Genomic DNA, 22746 nt, shown 5'->3' on the forward strand with positions numbered 1-22746 from the left:
GCACATTCATTATAGATTCAGGTGCAGATATATCAGTATTTAAAGCAAACAAAATATCTCCACAACAACCAATCAATATAAATAATAAAATTAAACTTACCGGAATTACCGATGGCGAGATAGAAACCATCGCATCGACAGAAACAGAATTAATATTTAACAACGAAGTTTCTATTAAACATAGATTCCACCTAGTAAGCCCAAATTTTCCTATTTCTACAGATGGCATCTTAGGTAGAGATTTCCTATCGGCTCATAAATGCCTAATAGATTATGAATGTTGGATATTAAACTTTACAATTAACAATATTCCAATAGCAATACCGATTCAAGATACAATCGATAAAAATTACATTATACCAGGAAGATGCGAAGTTATCAGAATAATGCAAAATTTAAATATCAGTGAGGACATGGTACTACACTCACAGGAAATTAAACAAGGGTTATTTTGCGCAAGCGCAATTATTTCACCACAAAATCAATTCGTAAAATTTATGAATACTACTGACAAACCTATAAACGTCAGCCAATCAGAATTCAAACCAATTTTAGAACCTTTAAGCAAGTACACAATTTTGAAAAACAACATGTACAAAAATAACACTAGAAAAAACAAAGTTCTAACTGAACTCGATTTAAGCAATGTACCCATATACGCTAAAAACAGCCTGGAAAAATTAATTTCAAATTATTCTGATATATTTTGATTACCAGACGAACCAGTTTCGTCAAACAATTTTTATTCACAAAATATTGAACTGAGCGATAGAGTCCCAGTATACATTCCAAACTACAAAACGATTCACTCACAAAGCAACGAAATTGCAACACAAGTAAACAAAATGTTGAGAGATGATATTATCGAACCATCCATATCACCATATAACAATCCAATTTTACTAGTCCCGAAAAAATCAGAAAACAATAATACAAAATGGAGATTAGTAGTTGATTTCCGGCAACTTAACAAAAAAATATTAGCCGATAAATTCCCACTGCCAAGAATTGATGCTATCCTAGATCAGCTTGGTAGAGCAAAATATTTTACAACTCTGGATTTAATGTCAGGATTCCATCAAATACCCTTAGAAGTAAACTCCAGGAAATTTACAGCATTTTCAACCCAATCCGGTCACTTTCAATTTAAAAGATTACCGTTTGGTTTAAATATCAGCCCAAACAGTTTTCAAAGAATGATGACAATCGCAATGTCAGGATTAACACCTGAACATGCTTTTGTATATATAGATGATATTATAGTAGTTGGATGTTCAATTCAACACCACCTTCAGAATTTAGAGAAAGTTTTTGAACGCATTAGGAAGTACAATCTCAAATTAAACCTCAATAAGTGTAAATTTTTTAATACAGAAGTAACATATTTAGGTCACAAAATTACAGACAAAGGAATACTACCGGATAGTAATAAATACGAAGCAATAAAAAATTATCCTACGCCAACAAGTAGCGACGACGTACGAAGATTCGTTGCCTTTTGCAACTATTACAGAAAATTCGTCCCAAATTTCGCAACCATAGCCTACCCGTTAAATCAGCTACTAAAGAAAAACCAAAAATTTTCATGGACATTAGAATGTCAGCATGCTTTTGTAACCTTAAAATCCTTCTTAATGTCACCAAAACTTCTACAATACCCAGATTTTAATGAACAATTTATTTTAACCACAGACGCCTCAGATGTTGGATGTGGTGCAGTTTTATCACAAATAATTAATGGCAATGACTTACCAATAGCATTCGCCAGCAAAAGCTTTACGCCCGGAGAAAAAAATAAATCTGTAATTTTGAAAGAATTGACAGCAATACACTGGTCAATTAATTACTTTAAGTCCTACCTATATGGACGTAAATTTACTATACGAACGGATCACAGACCGTTAGTATTTCTATTTAATATGAAAAACCCAACCTCCAAATTAACTAGAATGAGGTTAGATTTAGAGGAATTTGAATTTAATATAGAATATATTCAAGGTAAAAGTAATGTTGCAGCCGATGCGTTATCACGCATAATAATGTCTTCCGATGAATTAAAGGCAAATAGTATTTTGATGGTTAATACAAGGTCAATGTCAAAAAAACAAGAACTGATAAAAAAGGAAAAAGAACAAGATAAATTAAATAATACCAAAAATACTAACTACAATAATAATTTAAATAATAATCCTTGCATCAACAGTGAGCCTGATCAACTCTCTGTTTATTCAACGGAAACTCCTAGCGAAGTAAGAAACTTATTGAAAATGAGGTGTTTTTTCGAAAACAACCACATTATAATTGATACATACCAAGGGATACAAAAACAAAAACCGATGCATCGTGTAATTACAGAAATAAGAGATATCAGACAAACACTCGTGTTTGCAATCTCCAAATATGATGAAGAAATGAGAAAATTAAAAGTTAGCAGAGTAGCAATCTCTTGCAATGATAAAATATTTGAAATGGTACCTATGGAAATGTTTAAAGGTCTCGTCCTAAAAACAATTAAAACATTACAAATTATTATCTACAAACCACCGAAGTTTATTAGTAAACCTCAGGAAATACAAACAATATTAAAGAATCACCATGAATTACCAACAGGAGGACACATCGGACAAAACAGATTGTACCTCAAATTAAGAGAAATATACACATGGAAATTTATGAAAAGTTCAATTGCTAATTTCATCAAGGCCTGTGAAATTTGCAAAAAGAACAAAATTATTAAACATACTAAAGAAAAACTACAAATTACTAATACACCTAACAAACCATTTGAAGTAGTGGCAATCGATACGGTTGGACCATTACCCAAAACAATCCATAATAATAGATACGCTGTAAGCATACAGTGTGAATTAACCAAATACGTTGTATATATACCTATTCCAACCAAAGAAGCTAACATCGTAGCTAAAGCGTTAGTAGAAAATTTCATTTTAACTTACGGTAAATTTCTTGAGTTAAAAACCGACAGAGGAACCGAATATAAAAACGAGGTTCTAGAACAAATTTGCAAATTATTAAAAATTAAACAAACATTTTCGACAGCTTATCATCCTCAGACAATTGGTTCTTTGGAAAGAAATCACAGATGCCTCAACGAGTTTCTGCGATCTTTTATCAACGAACATCAATCTGACTGGGATGATTGGTTACAATACTATGCATTTTCATATAACACAACACCACACTCAGATCATGGGTATACACCCTACGAACTAGTTTTCGGCGTAAAAGCCAGACTACCACAAGAAATTTATTCAGACAAAATTGAACCAATATATAATTTCGACATGTACAATAAAGAATTACAATACCGACTACACAAATCACACGAAATAGCAAACAAACATTTAATACACCAAAAAGAATTCAGAAAATCGACAACAGATCACCTGTGCAATCCGATAGAAATACAAGCAAACGACATAGTGTATCTACAAAACGAAAATAGACGCAAACTAGATCCATTTTATATTGGTCCATTTAAAGTTACACAACTTCAAGATTCAAATTGTGAAATACAAAATTTACAGTCAAAAGAAAAAACCATTGTCCACAAAAATAGACTCATCAAAGCATAAAATACAAAATTGTAATATCAAAATTTTAGAATTAAGATTTAGATACCGAGCTTAACACCACGTAAAACAAAAAAAAAAAAGAGAGAAAAATCAAAAAATAATTGCCGTGGATGTAAGTGAAGTTTTACTCAGCTTCTCTGAGAAAAACTGTAAAATTCGGTTATTTTAGGTATAAGAAAACACTGTAATATATATTAAGATTGTTAGGGAGTTCGAACGCAACAGTAAACTAATCCCTTAAAGCACTACAGAATGATTTCCCTTCGTTACATCATTCTTCCAAAAGGGGGATGATGTAATATGACCATGTAACATTAAATCTTTCACACATCCCAGACCATGTAACATTAAACCTTTCACACATTTCAGACCATGTAACATTAAATCTTTCACACATCCCAGACCATGTAAAATATTCAAAAGTAAATCTTTCACACATTTCAGACCATGTAACATTAAATCTTTCACACATCCCAGACCATGTAAAATATTCAAAAGTAAATCTTTCCCACACTTCAGACCACACGCACTTGACAAATTTCCATAAAACACGTACTCGACAAATTTCCACTCGACACCAAGTCATGAAGCCCAGAAACCCACTTGAAATATAAACTTCACCTACATAAGACAATTAAATTGTCAGCACTTACTTCAGCCCAACGAAAAATATCGCAAGTATAAACACGGAAACTTAAGCATCAAATATCAACTAAAAACAATTCAGTTATGTCATTTCCCCGCTTCTCCACTTTACACACCTCTACACCTCTCTCAAACAGTGCCATATGGCATGACCTAGAATAACGGTAACCCAGGAAAAAGACACTGACTCGAACCGACACTCACGAGAATTAAACCTGACTACTCTCAACCTCCCCTCTCTGTATCACACTCACACACTTGGCTAGAAACATTACTCACTCTCTCTTACTCAAATACAATACAATGACCGAGACATGTCATTGGTTAAATCGGATTTACGCTGCGCGTTCTAACTCCTCCCCCCGGATTTTTAGCAATCCATACTGTAAATTACAACTAGCTAAGTCAGGAGAGGATAGGGTATAAATAAGTAAATTTTAAAATAAAGATGACTGATTACGTTTTAAAGACGAAGCCGTGTATTATTGCTAAAGTAGGAAGATCGGAGGGTCGTTTCAACAAATCTGTTCAAGAACCGTTATTCTAAATGAAATATACAATTACTTGTAATTTGCAAATACTTAAAATCTACTATTTTCGCGAAGACAAATAGTCCTAATTTACCACGTAAAATACTTTGAAATCCTACTATTTGTAACATTAAGTTACACTGACTCCTGCTAAACTAAAATGAAATTTATGGTTTACTTTAAAATGATCCTGGGTTCTTGGTTCCGGTTTCCTTCCTGTAGTGCACATGGCCGCCGACTGGGCTTGCAAAAAGCAGGGCAAAAGACAATGAAACACTCATCATAAACGTGTCATACATTGAGAGTGAGCTTCACAACATAATTTTCCTCGCTTTCTTTCAGTTCCGTTTTTTATATCATCATACGAAGTTCAACTTTCCGGCTGTGTAGGAGCATAAGGACATTGCTGGCTTTGGAATGATGGGTGTAGAATGGTGACTAAACATCTTGGTTGTTTGTAAGCTTGCTTTGCTATTCGAATGCGAGACAACAAGCAACTTTCCGGTGCTGAGTTCGAATTTCTGGGCGGCATTTATTGATCAGTGTAGCAGAACCATAGACAATTTGGAACAGGTTTAAACTCGATTTATATTTTCTTTGTTGAATAAGAATGAAATTTTTCTTCTCTTCTTCTGCACCCGGGTTCTGTGCTTCTGTGCCAAACAACTATGTTTTCAAAAGGGAAACCGTCTGTAGATAGATCCCGTTCTACCAGGATAGAAGTTATTTATTGGTTGCAGTGTTCAACTGATATCCTTTGCCTCTGAAGTCTCAGCAAACCCAAGAAAAGAACGATTTTCTTTATTATAAGCAACCAACGTGCTTCTTATCCTAGTAGACATTTACACCCAAGCAGCACGGTTGGTGGTGGAATGGGAGGGCTTAGACAAGACATTCGGCCTGCTTTGAATGGAGACAAACGGAGTAGATCAATGTGTAGAAGGCTATGAAACAATGAATGTCGTTATACGTAATTGTTTGCTGGCCTGTTTTGTTGTCGCATTTTTATTACACCAGATTGCGGGTGTTGTGAAACTTTCTTCGAGGTGCGGATATGTTGCATGCAGACTAGGCACAACCAGCGACACACTGTCTGTTGAAGTTGCGTGTTCGTTTTCATTTTCGAACCTAAAACATGCGCTAGTTGTACGCATTTTATCTACACCGCCACAGCCACTAATCGGTCAAGGCCTCCCGAACGCATGTGCGACAAGTTAGCGATTTATGGAACTTAACGCAAACAACAAATTGAAGAGAAAAAAAATAAGAGAGGGAAAGAAATAGCAACCGACCTGGAGGAATGTGCGAACGGAAACAGTTTGGTTGTGAAAAGTTACATCATATAAATAATTCAACAATCGGTCCATTTGTAGCTTATGTGTACTCCGAATGGGCGACATACTGAGCATAAAATGAACATAAAGACATCGACATTGAACCAAAATAGTAACTGTAAGCAGCAGGCGTCGATTTCCATGTTCGAACCGAGCGAATGTCGCGTGGACCCCGAAGAGTGCTGCTGATGAACAAACATGTCTACAGTTTCAAGTTCGAAATGGAATGAGCGCTACAAAGATAAGTTCAATGAAATGAATGCAAACTCTCATCACCTTCAATCTGTGTCACTTCAAACGTCGAACCGGTAGGGCCTGAAACTAGCCGAACTGGTAAGATACGAATTGAATGGCCAGAAACCAGTCGGATTCAATATTTGACCAGGTAAAATATGAGATATGGAAAAGCTACTGACGAGACAATGCGCAAAGATAAGTACGTGCATTTAAAGCAGTTCCTACGGTAAATGGACTCTTCCGTAAGAGCATGATTTCAAGCCATCACAAGATTGAATTTTTCATTTGTTATCTAGCATTTCTTTATTCAATTATCTCCATTTTCCATTAGACCTGTCAACGATTCCAACATGTGTACCGAATTGAAACTTCTTATGCTTGTTTCAAATGGTTCTAGTCCATCCTATGGATGTGTTTCTACAGTGTTTTACTGAGCGGACTAAATGCAACCATGTCCGAAAGAAGCTTGCAGCTTCTTTTTTAAATACCTCCTAGCCTGAAATGATAAATGGAGCTGGATAAAAGTGATAAATTGCAGTACATCTCCGGAGTAGGGTACACTGCGAGTAAATGGTAAGTGGTCCAATGTGATATAATTTATTTTTCGATATTCTTAAGATCAGGTTTCTCATGAAAATTTTAGCTTTTATAATGAGTTTGCTCGAAGATAGGATTTATCCAAGACGTACACTCAACTACCCTATGGAGCGTCGTTAAATTGAAAATTGCATTCACTGAAAGAAGACCGTTGGCACACTGTTACTCTAGAATGGTCACCCATGGAAATTGACCTTCAGTGTAAACTTTTCTTTCCGACTGGCCTAGATAGTCGTGTATCGTAGCAGTAGTGGTAGCGATTCCCACTTATTCAGCCTAGCCAAACATTTCTCTAATTTTTTTGGCAGATATTTTTTATTCAGGCCTATATGCGTACAAGCTTTACGTGGCCGATTGAGCCGATTTTTTAAATAATTTTTTTTTTTTTGAGTTGGATCTCGTTGTCACCCTTTTCCTAGGGGGAGAGGAGCTTCCATTTCCCTCCTGCGAGGATTGAGGGGCACTTCGTTCGTAGTTCGTCTCGTCATCCATTGCCACATCGATGGTATTGTTGTTGGTTTCATTGCTAGTTGCTGGAGATGAGCCTTGCTGTACATTGTTTGCAGTTGCTGGTTGGTTGGATGGTAAGTTGTTCACTGCAGCTAATGCACTTTGTTCTATAGGGGATACGTTGGATGGTTTCGTTGAAGGGGATGCTTCACTGTTGTTGGTGACTGTCCCAGGTGTACTGGGGTTGCTTTGGGTTGGTGTGAAGGAAGCACCGTTGTCCTTTGGTGTAGTTGTCTCCTTGTCCAGTTTATCACATGGCTTACCGTAGTGAACAGCTTTTTGGCAATATTGAAATGTGGCCATCTGATTGTCATAGGTAACAAGTGATTTGCAGGGAATTCTTGTATCTTGACCGAAAATCACATAAGAAGGTATAGGCTTCTTCAAGTGTATGCGTAATAAACGTACGCCATTTAGAATACCGGGGAAAAAATTCTTCCACTTTTCTTTATCGATAGAGAGAATCTCTCCGTATTGGGACATAGTTTTGCGAATATAAGAATCGGTGAGGCTTGAGTGAAGATCATGCACACGCACTTCTATAGCACTATCTTCCATATATACTGGATCCTACTTCCGGTTCGGGAGGTATGGGGTAAAATTTGCTAAATGAACTAATAACGTGCAATTGATTTTCGCAGAAACCGCTCATCCAATTTTTATAAACTTAGATTCAAATGAAAGGTCTTCCGGTGCCATATGGAATTCCTGAATTTCATCCGGATGCGACTTCCAGTTCCGGAGTTTTAGGGTAAAGTGTGCTAAATATTGTACACCGTCACTTAAACCGGCGAAATAAAACCGGAAAAAATTTCCTAAATTGGTCTCAAAACCGTTATTCCCAATCTTGAGGTCAAATGAAAGGTCTTATGGTCCTATAAAAAATTATTGGATAGTTTTGGATACAACGAAAATTTAAATCGTCGTTTAGAGTACGATGGCAAAATCGCATAAAATCTTTAAAATTTTAATAAAAACTAGTAGAGTTTGTACGTCATGTTAGTTGGTGGCCGTACAAACCGACTTCGTTTATACCGGTTCTCGGATTCCAATGCTGGAAGTACATATAATAGTAAACCCACTTCGTTTTCTTAAAGGCTGAGGCCAGTGTGTTTTAGAGTGATTTAGTGGGCTATTTCCACGATTCAAATCTTATTTTTTCAGAAACGATGACGAATATCAGAAAACCCAACTGACAAAAGCTTAGAAAATTAGTTTAGATTATTCTGTAATAATTTCAGACTGATTATTTGACTTTAGCGGTTTAGAAAGTCTTTTTTCTGAAGGAAGAATTACATAGCTGAAAAAGGCAACTTTCAACTTGTTCAATGAATATATCGCCTTCAAAGGCATACATCAAAAAACTATCCTGACAATGTCTAAATAATTTAATTTAGATGCGATTAGTGCATGAGAACATATATGTTTTCGCGATAAAAATGAGGTGAATGTTATTTTTGTGAAGGTAAGTCGGTTTCTATGGCGGTGCCATTTGTTCTGCTCCAGTTTCCTGGTAACGTAACGAAACATGAGAGAGAAATAAAATCGGCTCAGAAAGGCTGCCAAACCAGCGGTAGTTTTATTGAATTTCATATGACATAGTCCAACTTGTAACCGAAAATATCAAAACTTTCTTGTCCACCCGGCCACATCGAGAGTCATTTTGCACATTTGCGAGAGAGCATGGAGGAAAATGTAATACGCACTACCTACTGACCCTAGCCTTTAAGGAAGACTTACGCGAACAAAGCACTGTTTCATTCTGTAGGTTATACTAGTTAATACACAAACAATCCCTTGGTTTGTTTAAAAAATCGAAGAGAATCATTTTGAAAAGAAAAACCACAGTATGAGAAAGGCATCATTACACCACTAGGTGGATTAAATGTGTTTATGATTATTTTATTTTTTGATATGTTGTAGCTGGTGTCCAAAATAATATACTGTCAAGTTTTTAGAATGAAGAAATAATATTTGACAAAGTTACATATTTTCAAAGTGATGTATATTTTTGAAAATCATGAAAATTGTTTTTATATATATTAACAAATCCTTATGAAAGAACGCTGATTCTCTAATAAAAAAAGATGTCAATTAAAATTCCGTTCTTGCGATACAGCGGTTTAAGGGGGGGGGGGGGGTGTTTCATGTGTCCAGAATAAGAAACTTCTATTACAAAAACACGAAGCAGATCAGTCAAACATGTCTTATGCCAAAATAGTAAAACAACCACCGCGGCAGAAGCTAAGCCAGCAAACTACCGAAAAACCCTAACAGTTTAATACTTCACTCCTTGAATCGAGATCCATACTTTCCATACTTTCGTCCGTACAGTGGACCTGGATGTTGTCTTTCTCCAAGAAGTGGCAAACAAACACAACTCTCTCTTCCAGGTTACAATGTTATCTTCAACATAGACCACTCACGGAGAGGAACAGCAATCGCACTGAAAGATCACATACAGTTCAGTCATGTCGAGAAAAGTCTCGACGGTCGTTTAATAATATTAAAAAAAAACCCTTCTTAATCCACCTAGTGGTGTGATAATGCCTTTCTCTTCTTTCATAACAGTCTCATGAAAATATGTTTCATACATTTATTAAATAATTTTAGACGCCAATTGATTCAGATTGATTCGAATAGTTCACAAAAGCATGCTTCAGTGTTTATGTCACACAGTCAGCATCATTTTTCCAAACTAGTGTTTGACATTTGCGTTGCCTATGTGTAATCAGTGATGCTAATCTAAAATAGCCTTCTTAGTCCACTTAGTGGAATTTTCATATATCTTGAAAAATCACCATAGGGGGGAGTACATGAAATTTTCGAAATCGAAAAAAAATTTTTGATGTCAAAAGGCTTAGAATTGCATGAAACGTCGAGATTTAGTGTCATCTCGGAAAAAATTTTTTTGAAAAAGTCGACTTTTTGGGACTTAGAAAAAATATGAAAATTTTTCTAAGTCCCAGAAAGTTGATTTTTTCAAAAAATTTTTTTTTGAGATGACACTAAATTTCGATGTTTTATGCAGTTTTAAGAGTTTTGGCATCAAAAAAAATGTTCGATTTTGGAAATTTCATGTACTCCCCCCTATGATGCTTTTTCAAGATCGAAAATTGTCAAACCTTTACCACCGGGCAGCACCCCTTAAGCATGTCCGATTCAGGTCAAATTTTGCATGAAGGCTTTTTTCGAGGTGCTTAAACTTTTGAGCACTAGAACTTTACGAAAATAGAGTTGATCCCAAAAATTTGGCACCCTTATATATATAACAGCGGTAAAAATCAACGTGTTTTGTCGGTTACGTCACTTATACCATCATATATCTGGAACCAAAAGTCACAACCATTTGATCTTCGAACTTGATCAACGGCCCGACAGTAGCTTTCAAACGAGCCCAAGTTTGTTCAAATCGGTTCAGCCATCTCTGAGAAAATTGAACGCGTTCAAATATCTTCGAAAAGTGCACATACATACACACACACACACACACACACAGACATTTTCCGATCTCGACGAACTGAGTCGAATGGTATATAACACTATGGGTCTCCGAGGCTCCGTTCGAAAGTCGGTTTTTCCAGCAATTCTAATACCTTTCTATAGAGAAAGGCAAAAAGCCTTCTTAGTCCACTTAATGAAATTTTCATATATCTTGAAAAATCACCATAGGGGGGAGTACATGAAATTTTCGAAATCGAAAAAAAATTTTTGATGCCAGAAGGCTTAGAATTGCATGAAACGTCGAGATTTAGTGTCATCTCGAAAAAAAATTTTTTGGAAAAAATCGACTTTTTGGGACTTAGAAAAAATATGAAAATTTTTCTAAGTCCCAGAGAGTTGATTCTTTCAAAAAAATTTTTTTTGAGATGACACTAAATTTCGATGTTTTATGCAGTTTTAAGAGTTTTGGCATCAAAAAAAAATTTTCGATTTTGGAAATTTCATGTACTCCCCCCTATGATGCTTTTTCAAGATCGAAAATTGTCAAACCTTTACCACCGGGCAGCACCCCTTAAGCATGTTCGATTCAGGTCAAATTTTGCATGAAGGCTTTTTTCGAGGTGCTTAAACTTTTGAGCACTAGAACTTTACGAAAATAGAGTTGATCCCAAAAATTTGGCACCCTTATATATATAACAGCGGTAAAAATCAACGTGTTTTGTCGGTTACGTCACTTATACCATCATATATCTGGAACCAAAAGTCACAAGCATTTGATCTTCGAACTTGATCAACGGCCCGACAGTAGCTTTCAAACGAGCCCAAGTTTGTAAAAATCCGATCAGCCATCTCTGAGAAAATTGAGCGCGTTCAAATACAACTCTTTTTGTCGGTTACGTCACTTATACAATCATATCTCCGGAACCAAAAGTTCCAGCCATTTGATCTTCGAACTTGATCAATGGCCCGACAGTAGCTTTCAAACGAGCCAAAGTTTGTTCAAATCGGTTCAGCCATCTCTGAGAAAATTTAGCGCGTTAAAATATCTTCGAAAAGTGCACACACATACACACATACACACACACAGACATTTTCCGATCTCGACGAACTGAGTCGAATGGTATATAACACTATGGGTCTCCGAGGCTCCGTTCGAAAGTCGGTTTTTCCAGCAATTCTAATACCTTTCTATAGAGAAAGGCAAAAAGCCTTCTTAGTTCACTTAGTGATGTTTTCATATATCTTGAAAAATCACCATAGGGGGGAGTACATGAAATTTTCGAAATCGAAAAAAAATTTTTGATGCCAAAAGGCTTAGAATTGCATGAAACGTCGAGACTTAGTGTTATCTCGAAAAAAAAATTTTTTGAAAAAATCGACTTTTTGGGACTTAGAAAAAATATGAAAGTCCCAGGAAGTTGATTTTTTCAAAAAAATTTTTGTTTGAGATGGCACTAAATTTCGATGTTTTATGCAGTTTTAAGAGTTCTGGCATCAAAAAAAATTTTCGATTTTGGAAATTTCATGTACTCCCCCCTATGGTGCTTTTTCAAGATCGAAAATTGCCAAACCTTTACCACCGGGCAGCACCCCTTAAGCATGTCCGATTTAGGTAAAATTTTGCATGAAGGCTTTTTTCGAGGTGCTTAAACTTTTGAGCACTAGAACTTTACGCAAATAGAGTTGATCCTAAAATTTTGGCACCCTTATATATATATATATATATATATATATATATATATATATATATATATATATATATATATATATATATATATATATATATATATATATATATATATATATATATATATATATATATATATATATATATATATATATATATATATATATATATATATATATATATATATATATAGGGTGATTTTTTAAGAGCTTGAGAACTTTTTTAAACAATAAAATACATAAAATTTGCAAAATCTCATCGGTTCTTTATTTTAAACGTTAGATTGGTACATGACATTTACTTTTTGAAGATAATTTCATTTAAATGTTGACCGCGGCTGCGTCTTAGGTGGTCCATTCGGAAAGTCCAATTTTGGGCAACTTTTTCGAGCATTTCGGCCGGAATAGCCCGAATTTCTTCGGAAATGTTGTCTTCCAAAGCTGGAATAGTTACTGGCTTATTTCTGTAGACTTTAGACTTGACGTAGCCCCACAAAAAATAGTCTAAAGGCGTCAAATCGCATGATCTCGGTGGCCAACTTACCGGTCCATTTCTTGAGATGAATTGTTCTCCGAAGTTTTCCCTCAAAATGGCCATAGAATCGCGAGCTGTGTGGCATGTAGCGCCATCTTGTTGAAACTACATGTCAACCAAGTTCAGTTCTTCCATTTTTGGCAACAAAAAGTTTGTTAGCATCGAACGATAGCGATCGCCATTCACTGTAACGTTGCGTCCAACAGCATCTTTGAAAAAATACGGTCCAATGATTCCACCAGCGTACAAACCACACCAAACAGTGCATTTTTCGGGATGCATGGGCAGTTCTTGAACGGCTTCTGGTTGCTCTTCACTCCAAATGCGGCAATTTTGCTTATTTACGTAGCCATTCAACCAGAAATAAGCCTCATCGCTGAACAAAATTTGTCGATAAAAAAGCGGATTTTCCGAATGGACCACCTAAGACGCAGCCGCGGTCAACATTTAAATGAAATTATCTTCAAAAAGTAAATGTCATGTACCAATCTAACGTTTAAAATAAAGAACCGATGAGATTTTGCAAATTTTATGCGTTTTATTGTTTAAAAAAGTTCTCAAGCTCTTAAAAAATCACCTGTTATTTATATATATATATATATATATATATATATATATATATATATATATATATATATATATATATATATATATATATATATATATATATATATATATATATATATATATATAAGAGCGGTAAAAATCAACGTGTTTTGTCGGTTACGTCACTTATACCATCATATATCTGGAACCAAAAGTCACAACCATTTGATCTTTGAACTTGATCAACGGACCGACAGTAGCTTTCAAACGAGCCCAAGTTTGTTAAAATCGGATCAGCCATCTCTGAGAAAATTGAGCGCGTTCAAATAGCACGATTTTTGTCGGTTACGTCACTTATACAATCATATCTCCGGAACCAAAAGTCACAGCCATTTGATCTTCGAACTTGATCAATGGCCCGACAGTAGCTTTCAAACGAGCCCAAGTTTGTTAAAATCGGTTCAGCCATCTCTGAGAAATTTGAGCGCGTTCAAATACAACGCTTTTTGTCGGTTACGTCACTTATACAATCATATCTCCGGAACCAAAAGTCACAGCCATTTGATCTTTGAACTTGATCAATGGCCCGACAGTAGCTTTCAAACGAGCTCAAGTTTGTTAAAATCGGTTCAGCCATCTCTGAGAAAATTGAGCGCGTTCAAATACAACGCTTTTTGTCGGTTACGTCACTTATACAATCATATCTCCGGAACCAAAAGTCACAGCCATTTGATCTTCGAACTTGATCAATGGCCCGACAGTAGCTTTCAAACGAGCCCAAGTTTGTTAAAATCGGTTCAGCCATCTCTGAGAAATTTGAGCGCGTTCAAATACAACGCTTTTTGTCGGTTACGTCACTTATACAATCATATCTCCGGAACCAAAACTCACAGCCATTTGATCTTCGAACTTGATCAATGGCCCGACAGTAGCTTTCAAACGAGCTTAAGTTTGTTCAAATCGGTTCAGTCATCTCTGAGAAAATTGAGCGCGTTCAAATATCTTCGAAAAGTGCACATACATACACACACACATACATACACACACACATACATACACACACACACAGACATTTTCCGATCTCGACGAACTGAGTCGAATGGTATATAACACTATGGGTCTCCGAGGCTCCGTTCGAAAGTCGGTTTTTCCAGCAATTCTAATACCTTTCTATAGAGAAAGGCAAAAACATAACACAACATTCTGTAACATCTACGCTCCATCCGGCTCTGCAATGAGAGCTGAGAGAGAGAGGTTTTTAGCTACACTGTAGCTTTCTACCTCCGTCACCGTACTGAACACGTTATCTTAGCGGGAGACTCCAACAGTGTTCTACGTCACTGCGACTCTTCGGGAAATAACATAAGTTCGGCTCTTCGTATCTTCACACAACAGACTCAGCTCAACGATGTGTGGGTAAAACTAAACCCACACACGACTGGTCCCACATACATAACACACAATTCGATGTCAAGGCTGGATCGTATCTACATCAGCGCTGGGCTCTGCGAACAGCTGAGAACGTTCACACTCATGTGTGCTCCTTTACTGACCACAAGGCTGTCACCACCCGAATTTGTCTCCTTCATTTCGGTCGAGAGCCTGGACGTGGTTTTTGGTCTCTTCGTCCGCACCTATTAACGGCAGAAAATATCGACGATTTTAAAATCAAAGGCGAAATTTCCGATCTTGGATGAGCTGGTGATTAGAATATGCAAAACCTAAAATAAAATCGCTTTTACGATGATTTTCCAAGCTATCATACGATGATTTCTACCGTGAACATTAACGGTTGTATGCTCAGTTACAGGAAGCTTATGACAGCTATTACAGAGATCCTACAAAGCTCAATCGAATGCTATCCCACCAAAGAAAATTTACCCGCATGTTTGTATATAACAACGAAACCTACATTTCGAGGGAACCCATATCCACGTTCCACCTTGGGGAAAGAAGGAGGAGACGAACAACAATTACTCGAATACGAACGGAGGACGACGAAATCTTGCAGAGCTCCGAAGACATCGAAAGGCACATGCTTGCCTACTACAAGACTCTATACACAGAAGAAAGAGAGGTAAGACGTGATGAGGATTACGAGAAAATCGTGAGCACCCACCGAATTCTCGGAGACGTCCAAAAATGTTCTAATTTAAAAAATAACATTTTCCAAGTCACACAGATAGAATAGCCCAAATGGTCACCTATCGGAATCCTAATCTTCAACTCCCTGCATTAAAATGCAAATCTTTGTTAATTAACCGTCACTTAAGCGAGATGAACTCCATACCGTTCTACAAATCCATCATTTCTCACTCTACAATACCACCATCTGATTGTCAGTGTCTGAAACTGATACGCCAAGAACTACAACTACTCCCTCTCCAACACCAACTAAACCCATTAGCTGATGATATTCACAACTACTACAAAAAATCTACTGAGCCACCGAAAGTGGAACTAGAGAATCCGAATGTGGGGTGGCGACAAATTTGGAACAATATTCATCGCACACGTGGACTCACATCCAAACAAAAAAGTGATCTGTTCCTCTTAGTGAATGGCAAAACTGAACACAGACTGTCTTCTGTTCATCATGCGTCGCTCCAGTCGAGACACTCCAACATAAATTCAACATGTGTTCACGAGTAGTAGGTGCATGGCAGGTTTTAGAAAGAATACCACTCCACTAATAGGTGGCTGGAGGAGACTAAAATTCATAGATTTGATCAGACCTACTTTCAACGGAACGTCACGAGAAGCCAGAACGAAATTGCTTAATTTTATTGTCAACTACATAAATTATATAAACGATAGAAATCCAGTTGATACAAATGAACTACAATTTTTATTAGAAAATGATCTGTAAATATTAGACAATTATTATAACCAATAAACTTTCACATAAAAAAAATTCTCATACTAGGTTGCAATATTTCCATATATTTTCATAGACACAATTTATACAAAGTTTATATGCACATACATAATTAGAATAAGCGGCAATAGTAAAATGATTCTTTCGCAATTATCCACTGCCCATATAGAATCGGAACGCAAAACATGAATAAGCGTCCATTCTATGTTAAATGAACCATGCTGGTTTTTTGTTGCTGAGATGATATCCGTCTCTCTTTGATGGCACTGATTGAATCGCGTGAAGAGTTGCTAGAGAGCGTTCTTTGATATGATAAAAGCCATCCTTGGTTGCTTTTATGGTTTTCTGACTCTGAACATCAATACAAGCATCTTGCTCTTCACTGCTCAATAATTCATCGTTACTAGACACTATTTTCGGTGCGTTTTCGGGATGTAAATGCGGCAAACTATAAAAATCATTTTGAACTATCAGTGACAAAAGTAATAGTAGTAATACAACCCCTCACCAACCGAAACGAAACGGTGGATATGGGAAATGTTTTCGAAAGTAAATGAAGGAAAACGTGGTGTTAAAAAGTGCCTAATTTTGGTGTACGTAGTTTTTGAACTACGGTTATAATTTGCTTCCTTTGGCCGGCCAGCATCTTCAGTTTCAGTACAAGCATATTTAAACTCAGCACGCCTCCACCAAATGCTTGTTTTTGATGACGCAGCAATTTTCAAACCATAACCACCGATTTCACGGGGTGCTGAATATACTTCTGCTCATAATACATGCCTATTCCATACTTCTCTTTCCACCCAATTATACTTCTTTTTCCGCCAGGAAAGTGGTGAGATACCATGGCAAGGCACAAATCTCAAAATAACCCGAGGAACGTGCGACTAGAGCCAATTTATTTCTCGTCAAATTGAATGTTGTAGCCACTGAAAAATTGTTTGGTACAGAATGAATTTATTCGTAATTTCTCGTGTACTATACCGAAGCAATTTGTCAATATTGATTTATATTTCTAGGCATACTCAAATCGTTCATTCGATTCAACTTAATCGGGTGTCGTTTGTATTTACCTGTGCCGAAGCAGTTTGCCGGGATTATAGTGTGTTCCTATTCTCGTTTGCGTACTAGCAAGCAAGTATGTTACCGAATGGGGAAGTCGAGTGACAATACAAAGCGAGCTTAAAAGATTCAAGTGATGACTGTGTTTGCTCTTGCAGCTGGCCAAGTACAGTTCGGTATGATATTCCCATCTATAGAAGCGTTGATTAATTTTATTTTGCGTCCATTCTTCTGTAGGCTTCACATGTGTGTATCTTAATGCTTAAACTATCAAGAAGATATCTTAGTACATACGTGCAATACATACATAGGTGTGTGAGCGGGATTTATGTTTCAATCCTGATCACCTGGAAATAAAATAGAAATTGATTTAAGTTTCATATAACTCAATTTTGGAAGCATAATTCGAAAAGATGAATTGAAACAGAAAACTAGATTATAGGATGGTAAAAAGTGCATTTACGAAAATGGTTCGTCTGGAACGGTTTTTTTTCAATGTCTAAACTGGGTGTTCAGTCACAACTGGTGACTCTTCAACCCTATTAATATACATGATTTGATTATTACCATTAGGACATCATTTGCTTCCGCAAATTTGTGATTTTTCGTAGGGGAAACTGTAAACCTACACGCAACGATTTATTTTATTGAAATAGTAACAAAGAAAATTCAGTTCAACATAGCAAATATTGCTGCTTGAAACTACAAAACTAAAAATCTGATTGTTCTCAGTGAATAAGTTTGTTTTAATAAATGTATTGATATAAATAACAAATATTTTACTTATGTGTTTCTGTCAATTTATTGACAAACAATTTCATAGTAAATTCAACTTGCAAAATCAGTTCAAAGTGAACTAACTTTTGATAAAGCTAATATATGTAGTGCTTTGAATTTATAAACTTGGTAGTTGAAATAAGTGATAAGATATTAACATAAAATGATTAGAATTTCAACATGTTGTTCTGTTTATTGAAATCATACATATCAGTGTAGACATCTTTGATAAATCGTAGTACGAGTTAAATTGTTGGGTGCCTTCCGAATCGAAAACCTGAAAACCACTAAAACTGAAATACGTTTATTTGGTTGTCGATTATTCTAGTCAGCAAATCTTAGATGATTCTTAGATTTAATTTGAATTTTAGATCGGTTCAGCAATCTACGAGGAAAATGAGTTACACAATTTTAATTTCGTTTCACATATCATCCTGTAGTTCCGGAACCAGAAGTCGGATAAAAACATAATTCAGGAACGTTGTTTAGGAGCATACGAATTTTCATATGAATCTGAGTTTGTAGAAAACGGTTGAGTCGTCTTCGAAAAAAAGGTAAAAAATTGAGTGAAATTATTTGTCACATACGGATTTGCTGATCTCGACGAACTGATTCGAATGGTATATGGGTGTTATGTTCTTCCAGCATTTATTGCTGTAAGCAGTTTAAATCAATATAATTATGAAAATGTTCTGAATTCGGAAGTACTGCCATCTTTCCAATATGTCATATTCGAACGATTATGTTGCCAAATACGAACCGTGCTAAATTCGGTCCGAGGCAAAATGTCATGAAAAATGATGCTGTAGACAGTCTTTTTGGTACTTAGAAACAATTGTATGTAACAGTATAAAATTCGTGTTTTACGTTGCTCCCAAGCCTTTCTTTGCCATATAGCGCTCAGAACTTCTACTGCTGGAATATGGGGGAAAAGTTGCTTACACAAAAATTTCGATATCTCTGTTAAAAATGGACGGAGGTCAATTGTGACAGATACTGTCAAAACACTGAAAATTTTGACATATAACTTCGTATAACTCAAAAAGTAAACATCCGATCTCAAAACCATTCAATAGCGTTCTGGGTGACGGGAAGACCTTTCATTTGCAACTAGTTTGATCAAAAATGGTCCAGCCATCCCTGAGATCTCGACCTCTTTGTTGACAACACACACACGGACATTTGCTCAGTTCGTCGAGCTGAATCGATTGGTATATGACATTCGGCCCTCCGGGCCTCGGGAAATTTTTCGAAAGTTTGAGCGAATTCTGAACCTATTTTTTATATATATAAAAAAAAGGTAAAAACTTCATTGAAGCATTAGGGGAGACCGTACCGCTGTGTTTTCAGGTGATTTTGTGTTGTCGTTTGTGCAGGAGCATGTTTTTTCTTTCTTTCTCGGCACTGGTGAGGAAATTTTTGTTTTTGTCGTGAATACGACTTACTTTACTATGGGGCGCCTTTTCAAAATTTACCCTCTGAGAGAGTGATAAGTTTTTGATCGTGAATATCTCTTGTTGTATCTAACGAATCAACTTAATTTTTGCTACATGCCATCGGAAATATGATCACAATTTTATGATCAAATTTTCAGTTGTGTGACATAATCTCAAATAATTCAAAATTAAACTTTCCTGAAATGTTTGGTATAAACGAGTATCAAAGAGAATGATTCATAAGGCGTGTTTGCCTTTCTCGTATTTTTAAAGCTCATAGCTCAGTGATCTATGAAAGGATTTATATAATCTAACTACCAATAGAATCGAAATTTTTCAACTTAAACGTGTATAGCAAAAGCATTGAAGTATTTCAATAGCACACTATTGAAAACCCTGTCTTATTTGACCCATGTCAACACCAGCCAATCAGAACGCGTTCTGAGGAAGAGAACAAAATATCTGCTGCTGTACAACAAATCGTTCGAGAAAAATGTTACGAACAGTGCTAAATATCGTAGTGAGTTCCACAATTTGGTCTTTCTGAAAGGCAGGAATGAATCCCATACAGCATCCTGATAGTTTCTTTCAATGAATTATGCAAATCCGAAATGAAATAATCGACATTAGAATTCTATATGCTGTTATTTTTATAGCTGTTAGGACCACCCATTAGTGAAAAAGCTACAAACAAAATCACGTAAAAAGAAACCTCTTCACAAGATTGGATCAGTTTGGAATTTATCGCCTCTGCGAGCAGAAGTATTGTGTGTCGTTTGCAAAGCTAGTTTAGCTTCCGACAAGAGCGATTACGTCACAGCTGCTAGTCGTTTGCATTGGTGAAAAATCTGTTTTAATCCACCTAGTGGTGTAATGATGCCTTTCTCATATCAATCATACTATCATATATAATACTGTGGTATTCTTCAAAATAATTTTCTTCGATTCTTAAAAGAAAAGAAATCGGTATATTTGACCGTCTACTAATGAAAACTATCAATTGGAGAAGATTTGAGGTCTATTTAGAAAACTTTTTACGGTTTTTCTCCCTTTTTAGTGATGGTATAAAATTTTTAACACACTTTACCCTATATTTCCGGATCCGGAAGTCGGATCCAGAAGTCGGATCCAGATGAAATTCAGGAATTACGTATGGGAGCACAGGACCTTTCATTTGAAGCTAAGTTTGTGAAAATCGGTTCAGCCATCTTTGAGAAAAGTTAGTTAGGATTTCTTCTTCGCAAATCGAAGTTAAACAACCTCAGTTTAGTGCAAATCTAGAACTGTTTGATTTGATTTTTGCACTTTTCGCTGTGTGAAATTCACTGTAATCGAAATCAAGTGAAGCCTTCTTTGTTTTGTCGAAAAATGTGAAAAAGGGGAATACTTGCATAATTCATACAATTAATCAACTAATTAATATTCGGAAGTGTTAAGGAACATGTCAGTTGTTTCCGTATTCACGACATCCAGTTATGTCTCTGACATTACCCACCCGCCTTTCTTAAGTAATACGTGTAACGCGGATCAATTTTTATTCGATTTCCAAAAACGTGGTACCATTGGAAAGGGTATTCAAAACTTTCCAAAATGGGCTATCGGTTTCCACAATGAATATATACTAAAATGTCGAATGACAGAAGGTCGAATGACAAAACGTCGATGAACAAAAGGTCGAAACACCAAAAGGTCGAAAGAGCAAAGGCCGAATGCGTCAAATGGTCGAATACGACAAAAAGTCGAAATAACAAAACGTCGAATATAACGAAAAGTCGAATGTAACCAATAATTCTCGGCAATCATAAAAAAGCTCAGAGTAATGGAACGTGAAGAAAATCATTATTTGAAATAAGTTTGTGGAATGTTCACTAAAGTGTTCTATAGAGTCTCGAACCAGTAACCCTTTGGAAGGTTAACACAATAGATGGTGGAACTTAGAAGATTAGAAAACAGGTGGAAAATTATGACAAGTTATTTAAAATTATGGAAAAGTTTGCAGTAATAGACAACATTTTTGATTACATTACGGATGTTGCATTACTATTAGAAGAATATTAATTACAATAATTATATTCATTTTGTCTCATGAATTCAATTTACGAGCAAAGTCGGGGGTACGTAAATAAAATGAAACATCGCGTTATTTCAAATTTTTCGCTTAAAAAAGGTTTTTTCAAGTCTATTCAATTTTAGTGTAAACGACATAAACAATGATGGGTTGGTAATGCCAGAGCCATAACTTAATGGCAAAAATACGAAAAAAAATTTTTTCATTCACACGTCCAAATATCTAATAAATATCGATAATCGTTCTCATAAGTTGATTGGTTCTGGGGCTGGAGCTGAATGCTGAACTGATTCTAGAACTGAAATTTGTATCTGAAACTGACTCTTAATTTAAAACCCAATGTTGATCCTGGAGTTGAATTCTGATCCTGCATCCTCCAGGCAAGGAAAAAAAACGCAATATTTTTTTATGTATTTCTTATTTATTCTCCGTGAAGAATGAATGTATTATAAATAAGGGGTTGGGTGCCAGGGTTCCATGCCAAAATGATAACAGCAACTGCCCGAAAATCATTTTTTTTCTTTCTGACACTCTACCGATCCTTCTGGCGCGTCGGACCATGTATGTGTGTGTTATTTGCACGTTTCGGTAGCGCTCATGGGTTTGACACTAATCTGATCAGGGTTCCATTCAGGTATTGGGTTAAACTTTAGATTTAATATAATCATTACATTATCTGAGAATTCTCGCGAACGTGCATCATAAAGTAGTTCCATAGTTGGTGTACTAGAAAATGCTTTTTTTATTCGTTGTAGTCTTTTATCTAACGAAGATAACAGATTGAAAAAATAATATGCAAATACAACTATGTAATGAAAACTGCGAAAAAGCTACCGCATAAACGGGACTCGAATCCGTAGCTAGC

The 22746-nt window shown here is 36.0% G+C and overlaps 1 protein-coding gene across 4 annotated transcripts in view; it reads right to left on the reverse strand.

Annotated features, from left to right (window-relative positions):
- Positions 1-22746, reverse strand: part of LOC131436812 (Ig-like and fibronectin type-III domain-containing protein 1) — a 380038-nt gene that overhangs the window by 264212 nt on the left and 93080 nt on the right. Inside the window, exon 2 of one of the 4 annotated variants that reach the window (XM_058605740.1) lies at positions 17908-17947. The exons of 1 other annotated variant lie outside the window; for it this stretch is intronic. Coding sequence is in view for 1 of the 3 variants with exons in the window: in XM_058605739.1 (XP_058461722.1) it covers positions 17895-17909 (15 nt within the window). In the remaining 2 variants the exon portion in view is untranslated. Of the gene's footprint in view, positions 1-17611; positions 17709-17894; positions 17948-22746 lie in introns of those variants that run through there. 2 more of the 4 variants (XM_058605739.1, XM_058605741.1) reach the window with 2 other exon arrangements.

This window comes from Malaya genurostris, chromosome 3 (assembly GCF_030247185.1).
Source record: "Malaya genurostris strain Urasoe2022 chromosome 3, Malgen_1.1, whole genome shotgun sequence".
Taxonomy (NCBI): Eukaryota; Metazoa; Arthropoda; class Insecta; order Diptera; family Culicidae; genus Malaya; species Malaya genurostris.